Raw genomic sequence first — 16,078 nt, 5'->3', positions numbered from 1 at the left:
GTTTTTAATGAAATTCGATGGATAACCATTAGATTCAAGTGCTGAATAAACTCGATTTAGTTCTCGTTCTTTTCCTTCGGAGGAGTTGGGTAGCTTTAGGGCTCTGTGTAGAAGAGTTGCTGCTGTGCTGGCCTTGTGTTTATTATCATGGTGAGAATTGTAGTCTAGATATCTGTCCGTGTGCGTAGGCTTTCTGTAAACATCGACAGCGATGGTGCCATTTCTACGGGTGACCAAAGTGTCGAGAAAGGAGATCTTATTGTCACTTTCAATTTCGATGGTGAAAGAGATGTTGGCGTCAATTGAATTTAATGTGTCATGGAAAGCTGGCACATTGTCATTTTTAATTTTTTACTTTGTACTTCACACCTAGTATTTCTTACCTTTTTATCATTTTACCCGTTGAAGGCTGTAGCGCAAACAGCCGAAAGCTCGTATTTTTTAAAAGTTTTAGCCAGAGATCGTTTTTTAAATTTTACAAGATGTCTTATCCTGGCTGCGGCCCCTCTATCTTTTCATTTTTACGAACAGTTTACTGTTTGCTGTGTGGGACTTCTTCTTTTGAGTGTTTTCTGGTTCGACTTTATGAACAAACAAATAATTCCCTTCTTCTGTAACTAACATAAAACGCTTTCCCATCTCGAATTAATTTTTAAACGAAGACTGATCCTAATGGACGTAAGGTTTGAAAATTGGGCAATATCACTTGGGTGATATCTTCGGATGCGTTTCGACCAATCGCACGCGAACAAAAATATTTGATGGATTATAAAATCCGATTTTGTTCAAAATTGTTAAGGAAATTTAATTTAGTTTTTGTCGTAAGATCCTATGGAAAAACAACATTCTATGTATTGCATGTCCCACGTGGCAGACGTTGTTCAGTTCTGTCACGTAAAACGCTATCTCCTTACCATAGGGCATTGCGTGACATGACAAAACACAGCAGTGAGGGAGGCTTCTCAAGCTTTTTTAAGGTACATAAGACAAAAAAGAATTAAATGCTGAATTTTCCACCACACAAAGAAATACCGGCAAATATGTCAAATGTTGCTCACCGTTGCCATCGTGCACAGTATTGATAAAACTAGACAGAATGAACACTATTAAACGCTGATTTTACTCAACCATTTTCTAGACATTTATAACTTTGAAACACTAAGGGTCATTCGATTTATACACTTCTATAACTTGGGCGATTGTTCTTTCTAGTTTGTACTTGAGTTCAGAAAATCTTTTTGAAACAGAAAGTTAACAATCCACACTTTGAACAGTTTTGTGTAGACAAACTGTTCGCTGGGTATTGTCAGTATTGAAATTGGTGGATAGATATACTTGTTGATCACTTCTCTAAGACCACCCCCGTCGTTTCACTCAAAGCTTCTAAAGGAAACCTTAAAGATTAGCATGGTTGACGAAAAAAAAACTACTCTACACCACCATATCAACTAATCAGCTACAAAGATACAAGCTTTAAAGAGCCAGCTAATGCATACATAAGGTAGAGCAGCGGATTAAGCCAAGTCACCTAAGACGCGCGGAAAGTCAAAACTATAACCGTTCGCTTTCAAGGAAAAATAGCTTCACCCTGTTCGTAATTAGTGCAACGATTGACGAAATAGACTAAGCCCTTAGGTCAAACTGGACCTCAACGTCATTAGATCTCAATTCTGGTGTAAAGTATGCAATAGTGAGATTGGCGTGCGCGGTGTTATTTACATAATCTGCCATGAACTCCTTGAAGGCCTTTTCCCAAGTAATTACTTCTGCCAGCTTGCTTTCGTCTTTGTAATTATTTACTGCAAAGTAAATCATTAGGGTTGTAGCGTTTTGGTATACATCGTACGGGTATCCACCCAATACAAGTTTAGGGTTTATAACACCTCCAAACGCACTGATGCAAGGTTCTTTGAGTCGCAAATCCATTGAACACGAGGGGTATCTAATATGTAAAAAAAAAACAATGGAGTTAGTTAGTATATGAAGAGTAAGTGGCAATAATGTTGAATTTTGTATGAAATACACCATTAAGTCTACTTTAAGAAGAGAGTAAGTTGGAGGAAATCTATCTGTTTCTACAAGAGGTTATTGACTGATATTCTCTCAGTGTCAATCTGTTTTTATAATTTTCAATGCTGATCTATGTCTCGATAATTAAGTCTGTTTAAGGTAAAGGCGAACCTAAACTAAAACACATCTGTGGGGAACCCGCAAGTACTAGGTATCTTACGGAAAGGGTCTTGGTCAAACAGAACGAGACCGTTCCCGAGGAGACATGCGCACCAAATTACTGGCGTTAGCGCAAAGAAGACTGGGAACTACATTAGTTATATACGTTCTTTTCGCTGACAAATTTGAAGGTTTCATTTTTAAAACACTTGAAAATCCCTATTTAACCGCTGAAAGTGTTCTAGAATCAGCAGCACCATGGTAAAGCATAAAACTAAACGAAATGCAACAAACCGTTGTTTCAAGTTTGAAAAGAAGAGACTCCTGAATTGCGCGGTTTGATTTGTTGAGCTGAAAAAGAAGCACTTGCTCGCAGGATTTCTTACCTCGTGCAAAACAAGAGGTGATCGTGGAAGTCAGCAGCTTTGAAGTCAGTAACGCTTGGATCGCTACAATTATAGCCTAAGGCAGTAAGGCATTTGTTCAACTTCGTTTTGTTATTCTGGAAATACTGGAAGACACTCTGGATTTCGCATCGTTCGGTCGTGTTAGGAGCAAAAGGTAGGTGACCCGTCGGTTTAAAGCAAATGTCCGCGAAGGTAACGCTGGAATCCCCAAATGGCACTTTTAAGTTTGTGATAGCATTTTGAAGATCTAGGGCCTATAAAAAGAAAAAAATGGTAAATACGATATGGAGATTTGTTTCCGCCTCTTATCCTAAGACTACTGTTTGCATAAATATACAGAGTCAAATGAAACGTTTAGGGACAAAGAGTTGCTGTTCAAATTTTACGCACGAAGGGATCATCAGACTGAAGACGGTTAATTTTCTCGCGGGTCTGGCCTCTGAAAAATTTTATGTGAGTACGTGAAATTTTGTACAAGCTTAATTTAAGTTAGTTCATACTCTAAGGTATCAACTGTACCTGATTTAAGAGTTCCAAGTGAAACATTGGCCCAAAAGGAATCCACTTGTCGTCTCTATACCTGCGATACCCTGTCGGAGTGGGCTGCGTGGATGTTATGATCAACTGTTCTAATCGCCTCGGACAGGAGCCGACACAGTCTTGACAGGTACAAACGTTTGCTGTCTTGTTCGATTGCGGATCGATAAAAGGCTTGTTGCATTTGAAAGTAGTTTCGTTCATCCACGACAGGTTTCTTGGTAATATGTCAGGGAAGTAGATATCAAAAGCGTATGGTGCCAGTCCACTTTCCGTGCTTTGCATGTAACGGATCATACTTTCTGGGGTACACTCAGGCCTCTCATGGCCTATCGTACCACAGAACAATTTTAAGTTCGTGTACCCCTCAAGGGTTAGGTCCTTGCAGGACTCGAACAGACCTTGTTTGAATTGGGGTGATACAAAGTACTCCACCCCGACAACGGCTTCTCTCCCCTCAGACACTGGGATGACAAGATTGGGATTCGTGAAAAGCGACTGATCTTGACTGCATGTCAGCTGACAGTACAACCTCCTAATGTTGTTCCAGCAGGCAGGACAACGATTGGTAAGCTCCAGTATCGTTTGCAAGTTCTCATCCAACGCCACCAGCTGTTCGGTCGAACAGCAAGTATGTTGACCCCTTAATTCTGGACATAAACTGTTCAGTATCTGCACGCCTTCTGGATCGGTTAAATTTTTAGCTGGTCCGTTATAGAAGCAGTTGAGTGGTTTATCGTCAGTGGTACACTGATCATACCAGATGCAATAGCCCTTCGTGTGGTTTATGAAATTTTTCTGAAACAAGATCATTACAACTGAATGTCTCGCCCCCAGGAGAAATAAGTGTCTTTTGATCCTCTACTGAAGGACAAAGCTTGAAAATTAACCCCTTAAATCGCTTTCGCTAAATAAGACACTTCATATATGTTTAATTTAAGATCGGATGAATCAGACCGAAGAACGAATTTGCTACTCCGAGTAGTGAAAAGGACGGATTTGCTGATCCTAACAGCAATCAAAACGAATTTGCGGATCTTGGCAATATGCATAAGAATTCACTGATCAAAGCAGTATGCAAAAGAAATTTGCTGATCCTAGCAGCGTCTAGAATGAATTTCCTGAGCTTAGCAGCAATTAGAATCCTATCAGTGTACAGAACGAATTTGCTGATCTTAGAGGCATTTAGAACGAAATTGATGATCTTGACAGAATTTGCTAATCCAAGCAGCATATGCAGAACAAATTTGCTGATCCCAGTACCGTCTAGAATGAATTTGCTGATCCTAACAGCAATTAGAATTCTGTAAGTGTACAGAACCAATTTGCTGATCTTAGCGGCATTTAGAATGAAATTGCTGATCTTGGCAGAATTTGCTGATCCAAGCAGCATATGCAAAACAAATTTGCTGATCCTTGCAGCGTCTAGAATGAATTTGCCGATCCTAGCAGAAATTCGAAGGAATTTTCGGATCTTGGCAGGGAGCAAAACGAATTTGATTATCCTTGCAGCGTCTGGAGTGAATTTGTTGATCCTAGCAGCAATTAGCATTGATGAGTATCTTCGTTGATAGTCGAGCTAAGCTATTCAAAAATGTTTCACTTCTCTCGAAAGGCTACACGTCATGTCAAAGCCTCTGAAACGTTTAATTATGGTTACTGCTGAAAAATACTCAGCAATTTGAGTGACATTTCCCCTCTCAGATTGAGCTTACCTAGATTACCACCACCAGCAGATCTGAATTGAATCCAACTTAAAGTACACCAATCAATCGAGACTGATAGTTCAAAGCCTTTAACGTTAACAGCTGATTCAAACATCAACGAATTAAAGTTTGACTTTGTGAAATTTAGAGATCTTAGAGACTAATCCAAGAGGGCATCGCGTGACCCGACTCAAAACTGCTTTAACCACGTCGGAACTACTCCTCACCTTCAAGAAAAATACATCGGCTGTTATCTGTTCAAAGCTGACCCACTTCGAACTCTTCCTTGGACGGGCAAGACTCAAATGTCAACGGATATCTCTGAAATAAGTTTTAGTGGAAACTGCCGACATAAGTTCAGATCGACTTCCCATGCAGCGACCCTACAAGCCCCACAGAAGCGAACGCGTCGATCGATTTTTTTTGCTTTTGTTAACCTTCAGCTCTTAAAACTGAGAAGTGATGAGAAATGTGAACAAACAACGCTTTAGGCTTACCTGGGCTATGCACAATGTACTCAACCACAGAAAAAGCACAATTGATTGAAGGGACGTCATTCCAATGGCTTTGTTTCCAGCGCACGTACAAAGATGCAGGGTCATTCAATTTGTATCGATTTCGACTAGCAGGATTTTTCTGTTATACTCCACTAAGCGATTGGTTAATGCACCATCACACGAATGATGAAATCCTTGAAATGCGACACCCGAAATGGAGATAGAGTCAGTTGACATCCGAAGCAGGCAATTGTTTCGCAGTTACGTATTTTCTCGACAAACACCGGACCCCGTTTATAAATACCGGCTTCATATGAACGCCGCGGGTGACGCCAGCATGAAACTGTACGTAAATTTGGAAATAAACGCCGAGGCGTTAAATTCAGGTCCTAGCGTTTGAATAGGGTCCCGATCATTGTTAAGATCGTGCTACCAGGTAATTATATCTATATTCTTTTTATAAAACTGATGCAACATACTGTTACTTCGTTTATTAATTTTATGCATGAAATTCTCAGAAGACTCGACCCAAGCCTCCCTCCTACCAAATTAACCTCTATAACCGGCTGCGTAAGACTGAAACAAGTTGTTGGTACGTGCTGTTTGTTCTTGTGCAGTTCTACGAAATGAAAAGTGGAGGTCGTTGTTACCACAAAAACTTAGAAATAGCAGATAGCATGAGATCCTATTCTTCTTCGATTGATCAGCAACTGCAGGGTCTGTAAACCTCACGAAAAAGTGTCACGCTCCTACCGGAAAATGTGTTCTAAGTCGACAATAGTAGCTTGATTGTCTCGGTGTTTCCTTTGAAGAGCAGCTCACCAAAAATGTATATCTAGAAATCAAACACTTGATTTTTTTTTCTTACTCTACCTCGATATTATAACAATTATAAACTAGTGAAAACCGGAAAATTTAGTTAAAGGTCACATTTAGGATCAATTGTTCACATTTTCAGAAACACACATTGCAGAATGATTAACGGCCCGAGCCGCCATTGTTGGAGGGAACCTCGAGAACTTGGACGGAGTTCTTTCTTCGGTTATAGTACTAAAAGAAGAAAAATACATAAGTTATTACATGCTGCAAATGAAGTATCCTAAAGTAGAAGTCGAGTAACGCAAAATCAGCGACGTGAATGATTTTATTTTGGATGACAACAAATTGTATGTTTTCTTACCTTAGAAATGGCAGCTATGATCAATGCAATCACCAATAAGGCACCGACTCCACAGAGAACGTAAACGAAAACACGTGACGATGAACTATCGCTTTGCTCCTCTTCTTTATCTCCTTTTTTCACCTCCACATCGCTCACTTTCAAACGTCCCAGCTGGCCACTATTCGCCGAATCAGTGATGACGTTATTTACGTGCGACTGTTTGTAATTGGTCGAAGAAGCCATATGGACGTTATAGGACACAATTACACTGCCTTTCTCGAGCTTGAACACTTCAACAGCGATGCAGTCTAGTAATTTCTTCCGGCATAACTCTTCGTATAAGGTGTTTTCTATCTCTTTAGCTACCTTCTTGAAAACGGCGCTTTCTGGATCTGCCATTTCCGGAGTGTAGTTGTAAGAGCCCACTTTCATTGAGACCACAAACTTAATAGAAGGTTCCGGTACTGTTGGTTGCGTTTGAATTGGTGATTTTTCGGTAGGGACGATCACAGTTAAGTCTTCTGTGGCAGGGTCTTCTTCTATTACATGGACCTCTGAGCTAGTCATAAACTTTTCGGAAAAAGATGGGCTGATCAATGACGTTGATGACACTGTCGTGAGTGAAAAATGTGTTGTGGTCCATCGGGGCGTGGTTGACATCGGTGATGTTGTCTGTGTTGTAGGCGCATCCAGTGTTTGCGACGACGTCTGAAGAATGACTGAAGACGACAAATGTGCCAGAAATGACGTGCTTGACTCTGGAAAGATCGATGTGGTTAACTCCTTCACATAAATAACGGTATTGTTCATGTTAGTTTCTGACACCATGGTCGACAATTTCTCGGGTGACATGTGCGTGGTGGTGCGCACGCGTAAGTTAATGATGACTTCGCTTTCGTTCTGCTGCAGCCTAGAGACATGCCAGGTGAGGATCTCGCCGCTTTGGCTAAACGAGCTGTGGTCACTGAATTCTCTTTCGATCTGATCTGAAAGATCCTTGAATTTTTCTCTGTACTGGTTTTTAAATTCATTCTGCCACACTAAACCGCTCCGACTAAACTGGACCAAAAAGATTTTCTCATCCGAAGCTGAGTCACCCTGTTTACCATAAGGGTTCCGCGTTTTTGAGCTCAAATGCGCATTACCTGTTCAAAAAGAGTCAAGCGAAATAGAAGTCTTTTACCGAAATGTTAGTTGTAATGTTCATATGATCTATTTAACGGAAAAAAGTTTAGGCAATATGTTTAGTAAGTTATGAGAACTTGAAGATAAAGAAGTTTTTTTTTTTTTCCATGGACCCTCGTTTTGCCACACGAGGGCTTTGATATTAATAGTGACTTTGCCTTAAACTAGGCGGCGACACAAGTAACGCATGCGTTAAGTGCGTCCAAATTCTCGAAAGGGAGTCTAACTTTTTCCGAAAGTAAATTGATAGTCTTATACTACGACAAATGTTTTTGCATGCAGTCCCATAGCTCTCAGTACCAACTTTTCCACTTGAACTTCGTGTGTGTTGTGGTTTATAACCACCGTTCTTTCCTAAGTCGTTAAGGTATAGTGTAGATTCCTACCCAGGCTGTTTCTCCTCCAGACCCTAACCATCCCCGTGACAAGTGCTCGCGATTAGAGTCGGCGAACGAAGCGGACGTGCGAGAGGTCTGTGAAGGATCTGGCACGAGAGATATGATGAGGATCCCCGCGGTCCAAAGACCCCCTCGCACACCTCTCGCACCCTCGCATTGCTCGCCGGCTCGAAACCCGCGGGTTTCACTTTTCAAGTTGCGCCACTGCTGGTCATGACAATTTAGTGCCTTTTCGCTGGCTAAGTGAGATCAAGCGAGGAAGCGTACATTCTCGCCTCTCATGACCACCGTGGTCAACAAATTGATTCCATAGAGCGCTTTTCGGTAAACACTATCAAGACCAAGTAATCAAAACTGCAACAAAAGTATTTTTCTAAAGGAGCCGATGAGAGGGCAGACTCCAAGTACGCTCAAGAGAAGCTTACTGAACCAACTGACCAATAGAAAGTTCCAATGAGCAATTCAGTTAAAATCTGTGAACACACAAAAAAGCTGAACTAAAACCTGTTTTCGACTTTAAATTTTGCTGGCTTTCCTCCAGAACAATAACCTTTCTTCAATTGGTTGTGGATTGGTTGAGAAACTTAAGGAATTTTGTGAAATTTCCCAGAGCGGAGTTAATAAATACTGCTTTATTCGTAAAGGTAATCGCATGATTTCTAGTGCAATTTGGAATAAATAAGCACGAGTTGACTTTTTCAAAGACTAACAAAATTACACGAGCCCGAAGGGCCAGTACAGTTTGTGGAATTCCTCCAATTGTGGTCTTTCTGCAATTAACATATGCTTATTTATTCCAAATTGCACGAGAAAAATCATGGGATTAGGTATTAATAATACACATGTAAAAATACAAGATAGCTTATCGTAATTATGCAAAAGCAAAACGCGCGCATCGAGTGCAAAAATCATGAATTTATTCAAACCGTGCGTTCTATCAAAACAACCGCGTACGATCAAAACAATAATATGCAATGATATTTTCACATCTTTGGGCGCAAAAAAGTTCAAAGTCCGGCTAAACAGTTCAAGGATTTGTTCAGTCTTTGTCCGAATCACTTTCGATGCAAATGAATCGTCGTTTGCGAGGTTCAACCATGTTTGTTTTTAATTTTGGCGTAGAATCGCTCGAGCAAAGTGTTAAGTGCCGCTCCCGCTAAGAGCGGTCCTCTCGACTTCCCGTCGGAAAAAAGTTTTCTTTTATTTTTTGCCCATGAAAAGGGTTTAGGACACATGTTTCAAAAATAGTTTAGTTCTTCTCCAATTCTCTTTTTTTGCGTCGCCACAAGCCAAAAATCATTTTTGGCCAGACCACCTTTGTGAACAGCGATCGAAAGTGTCAATTTTAAAGATTTTGTCCAGCGCGCAGCGACTGCAACAATGTAGCTCTCGGAATTCTATCCTGCTACAAGTTACAAGGTGTATTCAGTTAGTTCATAGACAAAATATAGAAACTTCAGCTGAAATATTTTTCGTACCAGTGTAATCAGAGGAGACCCTGCTCTTCGACCTTAATTTACATATAAAAAATTCACTACTTTGTACGAAAGAATTCTCAAAATGCAGGCGTTGATCGTGCCGAAAAAGCATATCAGTGCATAGTTTATACACCAATAAGGTCACGGATTGTCTCAAACCCGCGGGTATATCTCTAGCTTCCATCCACCAACTTCTTAAAAACAACGCAAATCCATGTGTTTGCTCAATTGCGCTCGTGTCAAATACATTTGCATGATTCTTGGAATTGACCAAGATCTCCTTTTGACAGTTCAAACTTCGTTCGTTTATCTTCTACGTTGAGAACTTTAGGTTTTCACAGCAACTGAATGGAGATTAGATGCCGATTTGTCCTAAAACGTCGCGTAAACGTGATCGGTCGTAACGCTTGCGCGCTTGCGTGATTTACAAAGAGACAAAGGTGATCGGAAGGCGCCTTCTCGATAATTTACATTTAAATATCAGGTCATGAACAACTATGCACAGTGTGGAGAAGATCAAAATTAAAGAATAAAATTTGGCACTCTGGTCATAACAGATATATCGCGTTGCTTAAAAGGACACAAAAACAAGTTAAAATAGGTTGCAGTGTTTATATTTACAAAACAGCACGCCTACACTCCGAAACATTTCTTGCAGTTTCTCCCGAGATTTAGTATACGGAACCCGATGAACTAATTCTCTTTCTGCAAATTTGTTTCCGTCATTCAAGTTAATGATGTTACGCTCCTATAGACCACAACGGTTTTGAGCGACAAACTCGACATTTCCCTGCGACAATCAAAATCAACTGGACAAACCCAGCTTGATATATTGCCTGACGTGATTGTGCAAACTTTTCTCTTTATTATACGACCTGTTTCGCAGGTTCTACGAGTTAGAACCAAAATTAGTTAATTTAACGAATGAGAATCGAAAGTTATTCAAATGGGATAAAGAATTTTACATTTTAATAAGAATTTTATCATTTAAATGTTTACATGATTCACGGAAAGCAAAGATTGGAGTGGCTCTGGGTATTTCAGCCCTGATTTGGAAAAAATAAAACAGTTAGTGGTATGTTCTAAACACCAGAACACCTGAAAGGACACTGGAAATGTAGTAAAAGTATTTTTTAGCATCCAGAGCAAAAAGAAGAATGTGAGGCAGGGAAAGGAGACTGAGTTTTCAACGCCATTTGTCGTAAAAGCTGCCACCAGCTTGTTATTGAACTCACTAAAATTTACCTGGAAGGCATTAACTTTTTTTGTCGCGAAACTCATGGATTTTAAAACTTTGAAACGACGTCCGATGAATCCTGAAACTGGAGTTTGAGTCCATTGGTAAACTATGCCAGCTGGTCTCATGAGTAGATCAAGCTCTTAAGAAATTTGACAGTTTTGAAGTTTTAAGCGGATGCAAAAATCGAGACAAAAATTCGTCATGACACAATTTGTCCTTTGATTTTGTCAAGAGAATTCTGGTTTTGTCTGCTATTGCAGATAGCCCAGATAGGCACTTACGAACCAATTTTCAGTTAGATAATAGCCTTCACTCTCGAGAAATTGTAAATATATTATTCATGTGATTCGAATACAACTTAAATTCTACTGCCTCACATTTTCCCTTGTGCTGTGGCTGTTAACAAGTACCTCCACCGCATTTCTAATGTTTCTTAAAGTGTTCAGATGTTTAGAACATACCAATAACTGTTATATCTTTTTCCATATCGTGGTCAAACTGACCGGAACGAAACAAAATTAACTTGTAATCGAGGATTTCGCTGGATAGCTGGTAGTACTTCAAATAACTCAATACGTCGTCCCAGGAGGGAAATCAGGGCTTAAATATCCAAAGCCACTCCAATCATTTCTTTCCATGAATCAAGTAAACCATTTTAAAAGTTAAAATTCTCATTAAAATGTAATTCAGTCCATTTTAATAACTTTCGATTCTAATTTGTTACTAATTTTGGTTTCAATTTGTAGAACCCGAGAAACAGGCCATATGGCAAGGGGGAAAATTTGCACAATCACGTCACGCAATATATCAAGCCGGGTTTGTCCAGTTGATTTTGATGGTCGCAGGGAAATGTCGAGTTTGTCGCTCAAAACCGTTGTGGTCCATAAGAGCGTAACATCATTAGTGATGGAAACAAATCTGCGGAAAGGAGGGTTAGTTCATCGGGTTCCGTATACTAAATCTCGGGAGAAACTGCAAGAATTATTTCAGAGTGTATGCGTGTTGTTTTGTAAATATAAACACTGCAACCTATTTTAACTTGTTTTTGTGTCCTTTTAAGCAACGCGGTATATCTGTTATGACCAGAGTGCCAAATTTTATTCTTTAATTTTGATCTTCCCTCAGTGTACATAATTCATGACCTGATATTTCAACGTAAATTATCGAGAAGGCGCCTTCCGATCACGTTTACGCGACGTTTTAGGACAAATCGGCATCTAATCTCCATTCAGTTGCTGTGAAAACCTAAAGTTCTCAACGTAGAAGATAAACGAACGAAGTTTGAACTGTCAAAAGGAGATCTTGGTCAATTCCAAGAATCATGCAAATGTATTTGACACGAGCGCAATTGAGCAAACACATGGATTTGCGTTGTTTTTAAGAAGTTGGTGGATGGAAGCTAGAGATATACCCGCGGGTTTGAGGCAATCCGTGACCTTATTGGTGTATAAACTATGCACTGATATGCTTTTTCGGCCCGATCAACGCCTGCATTTTGAGAATTCTTTCGTACAAAGTAGTGAATTTTTGATATGTAAATTAAGGTCGAAGAGCAGGGTCTCCTCTGATTACGCTGGTATGAAAAATATTTCAGCTGAAGTTTCCATATTTTGTCTGTGAACTAACTGAATACACCTTGTAACTTGTAGCAGGATAGAATTCCGTGAGCTACATTGTTGCAGTCGCTGCGCGCCGGACAAAATCTTTGAAATTGACACTTTCGATCGCTGTTCACAGAGGTGGTCTGGCCAAAAATGATTTTTAGCTTGTGGCGACGCAAAAAAAGAGAATTGGAGAAGAACTAAACTATTTTTGAAACATGTGTCCTAAACCCTTTTCATGGGCAAAAAATAAAAGAAAACTTTTTTCCGACGGGAAGTCGAGAGGACTGCTCTTGGCGAGAGTGGCACTTAAGCTGGGTCGGCTCGTAATTTTCGAGTTCCTTGGGAATTCTCTTCTCTAAAAAGCACTTTTTCCAAACTGATAACCAAAAAGTAGTGCTTTTCACAGTGTTTTCGTTGTTAGAGCTGTTTTTCAGCTGCTGTATTGTTGTTGCGGTGACGAAAGAAAACGTACTTAAAAAGCCGGCCATTGTTTCCCTCGCAAATTTCCAACGGATCTAAATGTTGTGACATTCAAGGCTCGCATTTGGTTGGCTATCTGTGAGTTTCTTTGATTATTGATTTGTTACTTATTTGCACTGAATCAACCCTCTTCTGCACTGAATTACATAAAAACTACATTTACCTTAACCAATCAGAACTGAGTAATTTTTTCATGTATATTATTAGGGCGTGAAATAACTTTCGAATACACGCATAGATTTGAAACCTTAAACCCAGGCAACAAAAGGTGTTACAAAAAGTGAAATGAACAAATATTTATCATCAGTGATTGTAATTTTCATAATGCAATATTTCCCTCATACAATTTCATTTGATGACTTGACTCTTAAAGAAAGGAAAGACAAAGAACGACGGACAGACCGCATACGAGATTTACCTACGACACAGCTAAATGATTTGCGCATTAAAAATTAAAGAAGGAAATTCGACTTAAGTCTTTGGCAAAAAAAATTGTCATTATTCAAGTTGTGTTTGCACATCTTAACTTAGTTTCGTTTCTCTGTGGTACTTTACGACACAGCTAAATGATTTGCGCATTAAAAACTAAAGAAGGAAATTCGACTTAAGTCTTTGGCAAAAAGAATTGACATTATTCAAGTTGTGTTTGCACATCTTAACTTAGTTTCGTTTCTCTGTGGTACTTTGCAACAGTTAAACGCTTTAACATCGAATGGAATTTTTCTCACAAAGCAATTTAGTTACAAGCGAACAAGGAGAAGTGGTTGCATTGATTATTTTACATTTGGAAACATTTCCTGAAAGTTTCTTTATCTACTTCAACGAATTTCTAATACAGGATCAAGAATGTAAAAAATGACTGATAAAAGATGCGAGAAATAAGGATTGAATTAGCTTATTTTTGAAGCCGATTAACCAAGTCTTCGAAAAAATCTTTAAGCGAAATTTTGAACACAATCAGTATTATTATACCAAGGATGATATCTGCTTACCGTTATCTTTATTGTTTCGCGCCGTCGATTCTTCTAAAATTAACAAAAGAACGAATCCAATGAACACGGCTAATTTCCTCAGGCCTGTCATAGTTCGGAAAAGTAGATATCATCCGCATTTGTTAGTGTTGAGCATTCAGAATTCAATTTTGATATCGCTTATTCGTGGGGGATAGGCCCTGTGGGATTGCATTTAAACACTACAGACTAATCGAATACCAAACTGACGGGAAATCAAGTTTTGCCTGATTGGCTTATGATGAGCGAGAGCGGGAGATCTTTCTTCAAAGTATAATTAGGAATTGGGCGCCTGCAGCATGGGGTTTTGACACTGTTGCATAATGTATAACATAGGTATGCTACGCCTGCAAAAAAGATTTTTTTTTTGGATGGGTGGGTTGCGATGGAACACTTTGAATGACGAATTTCTTTTAATTTTGTAAAATGAAAAGAGCATTTTAAGTTAAAACTTTTAAAGTTTCCGACGAAAATGGTTCGATAGAGAACAAAAAAAGACTTTTCCAATTTACATGAAATAAACTTAGACACTGGTATTTTGTGGTCTATTTGCGCTGTTGTCCGAACACTTTTAAGCAGAAATTAAACCGCATTGGTGCCACGCTTACTGTAGTCTCCTTTGCAGCCGTTGCTAGGTCTCGTCACGCAACATGCTCTCTCCCCCGTGGCGTGACAAGACCAAACAACGGTCGCTGGCTCGCATAATATTTACTGGCTAGATGGGCTTACAATTCTCTGTTGGTGTCGTTCTTAATGTGTGTCAATGTTGTTTTAATTCTATTGCAACACTGTGTCACCCTAATTCCTTGACGTGTCGGACACAAGGAACAATATGGCCCAATGCTGTGATCACATGTGATTTGATTGGTGCGAGATACATACCCAAATGCGGTGATCTGATTGGTACGAGCAACATACTACTAGATACGCTTCCTTAGAGTTGCTGTTGTTGTTTTTCTTTCTTTTCATAAATTAATGCCTTAAAAGTGCTTTGATACGCCAATCAACAACACTGATATCAAATGAGAACAAGAATAATCAGAATGAGAATAATATAGAGGTTACATAGCGCCAATATTAGAAAGAAGTATTCTAAAGCGCTGTACATTAAATACTATTCATATATTAAAAGCTTTACATAAAATAAATGTTTTAAGTTGTTTCAAAATGGCGAAGCTGATCGATACAATCTCTCAGCGACTTGCAGCGAGATCCAATAGACAGAAGCAACAAGCGAAGGCGGGATCCCAGAAAGGAAAACATCGCACTTTTGAAACGAACACTGGGAGATTCAGTAGACGAGCGAAGAGCATAATTAGAAGCTGGTTTCAGAGACAAAAGATCTTTAATGTTGGGTGCACAAAAAAAACAAATAGAAGCAATTTAACTCAAACTCTGAACTTTACAGAAGGCGCTGTAGGTGGATAAGAGCAAATGTGGTAAGATCAAACTTTGCAATCTGAACCCCTTCAGTCTTTCGGATCAATATCAGTATCTGGGCAACTGCTCACCTACCCCTCCCCTAACCCAACATTAACCCTGGCTTGTTATCATTTGACTGTTGTTAAGTTAGGGGAGGGGTAGGTGGGCAGTTGCCCAGATACTGGTATAATCTCTAATAAACCCAATCATAAGCCTCTCTCCTCCCCTACACTTTCCTTATTGTTCCCCCACCCCAACGAACGATATCATATGCATTCACTTCATAGCCTCAAAAATAATTTTTTGTAGTTTACTCATAGGTATTTATGGCAGCAGGATCTTAAATTCTGAATATTTGAATCAATATCTTCCTTATATGGAAAGAAACTGTTGGTCCGATGATGCTATCACTTATATATAGATCGCTCTGACGAAGGGCTAACGCTCGAAACGTCAGCTTTTAACTCTTTACGGTGACCATTAACCCTTTACACCCTAACATTAGTATCCACATTCTTCATACTCTTCTCTACACATTCCCTTTGATATTGACAAGGAGAATTTGTTTAACAATCAAAGCTTCATTGGTTGGCAATCATTTCCCTAATTCTCATGATCTTAGTTAATTACTCAGCAGTATTACTGTCAGGAGATATTAGATGCTGGCACTCTCAGAATCCCCCTAATCTCCTGCTTTCCTTATCTCTCTTTCGTTCTTCTCATGCACTCACTCTCCTTGCTACCACTTCCTAACCCCACCTCACAAAAGCAACAAATTGAATA

General features: G+C 39.5%; 2 protein-coding genes across 2 annotated transcripts; both read right to left on the bottom strand.

The window, feature by feature from the left end:
* Positions 1-1,097: 1,097 nt before the first annotated feature.
* LOC113668334 (NPC intracellular cholesterol transporter 1) lies at positions 1,098-5,808 on the bottom strand. The gene is made up of 4 exons (XM_027184221.2): positions 5,317-5,808; positions 3,096-3,911; positions 2,556-2,830; positions 1,098-1,942 (listed from the first exon to the last, which is right to left on the bottom strand). Exons 1-4 carry the CDS (start codon positions 5,419-5,421, stop codon positions 1,624-1,626), a joined length of 1,515 nt encoding a protein of 504 aa, XP_027040022.2. The 5' UTR covers positions 5,422-5,808; the 3' UTR covers positions 1,098-1,623.
* On the bottom strand, positions 5,788-14,035 carry LOC149049898 (uncharacterized). Its single transcript, XM_089195559.1, has 3 exons — positions 13,856-14,035; positions 6,497-7,623; positions 5,788-6,366 (listed from the first exon to the last, which is right to left on the bottom strand). Exons 1-3 carry the CDS (start codon positions 13,944-13,946, stop codon positions 6,295-6,297), a joined length of 1,290 nt encoding a protein of 429 aa, XP_089051685.1. The 5' UTR covers positions 13,947-14,035; the 3' UTR covers positions 5,788-6,294.
* Between the last annotated feature and the right edge of the window lie 2,043 nt (positions 14,036-16,078).

This window comes from Pocillopora damicornis, chromosome 2, assembly GCF_964200805.1.
Source record: "Pocillopora damicornis chromosome 2, jaPocDami1.2, whole genome shotgun sequence".
Lineage (NCBI taxonomy): Eukaryota > Metazoa > Cnidaria > Anthozoa > Scleractinia > Pocilloporidae > Pocillopora > Pocillopora damicornis.
This window is presented reverse-complemented; position numbering and strand designations above follow the sequence as displayed.

Bases quoted from the DNA above. Each gene is read 5' to 3' on its own strand.
- LOC113668334 (XM_027184221.2), bottom strand. From the start codon at position 5,421: ATGACCCTGCATCTTTGTACGTGCGCTGGAAACAAAGCCATTGGAATG. The intron at 3,912-5,316 runs GTAAGCCTAAAG...ATCTTGTTTCAG, and splicing joins GTACATTGTGCATAGCCCAG to AAAAATTTCATAAACCACAC. The intron at 2,831-3,095 runs GTACAGTTGATA...TTCTTTTTATAG, and splicing joins ACTTGGAACTCTTAAATCAG to GCCCTAGATCTTCAAAATGC.
- LOC149049898 (XM_089195559.1), bottom strand. From the start codon at position 13,946: ATGACAGGCCTGAGGAAATTAGCCGTGTTCATTGGATTCGTTCTTTTG. The intron at 7,624-13,855 runs GTAAGCAGATAT...CTTTTTGAACAG, and splicing joins GCGAAACAATAAAGATAACG to GTAATGCGCATTTGAGCTCA. The intron at 6,367-6,496 runs GTAAGAAAACAT...TTCTTCTTTTAG, and splicing joins TCATAGCTGCCATTTCTAAG to TACTATAACCGAAGAAAGAA.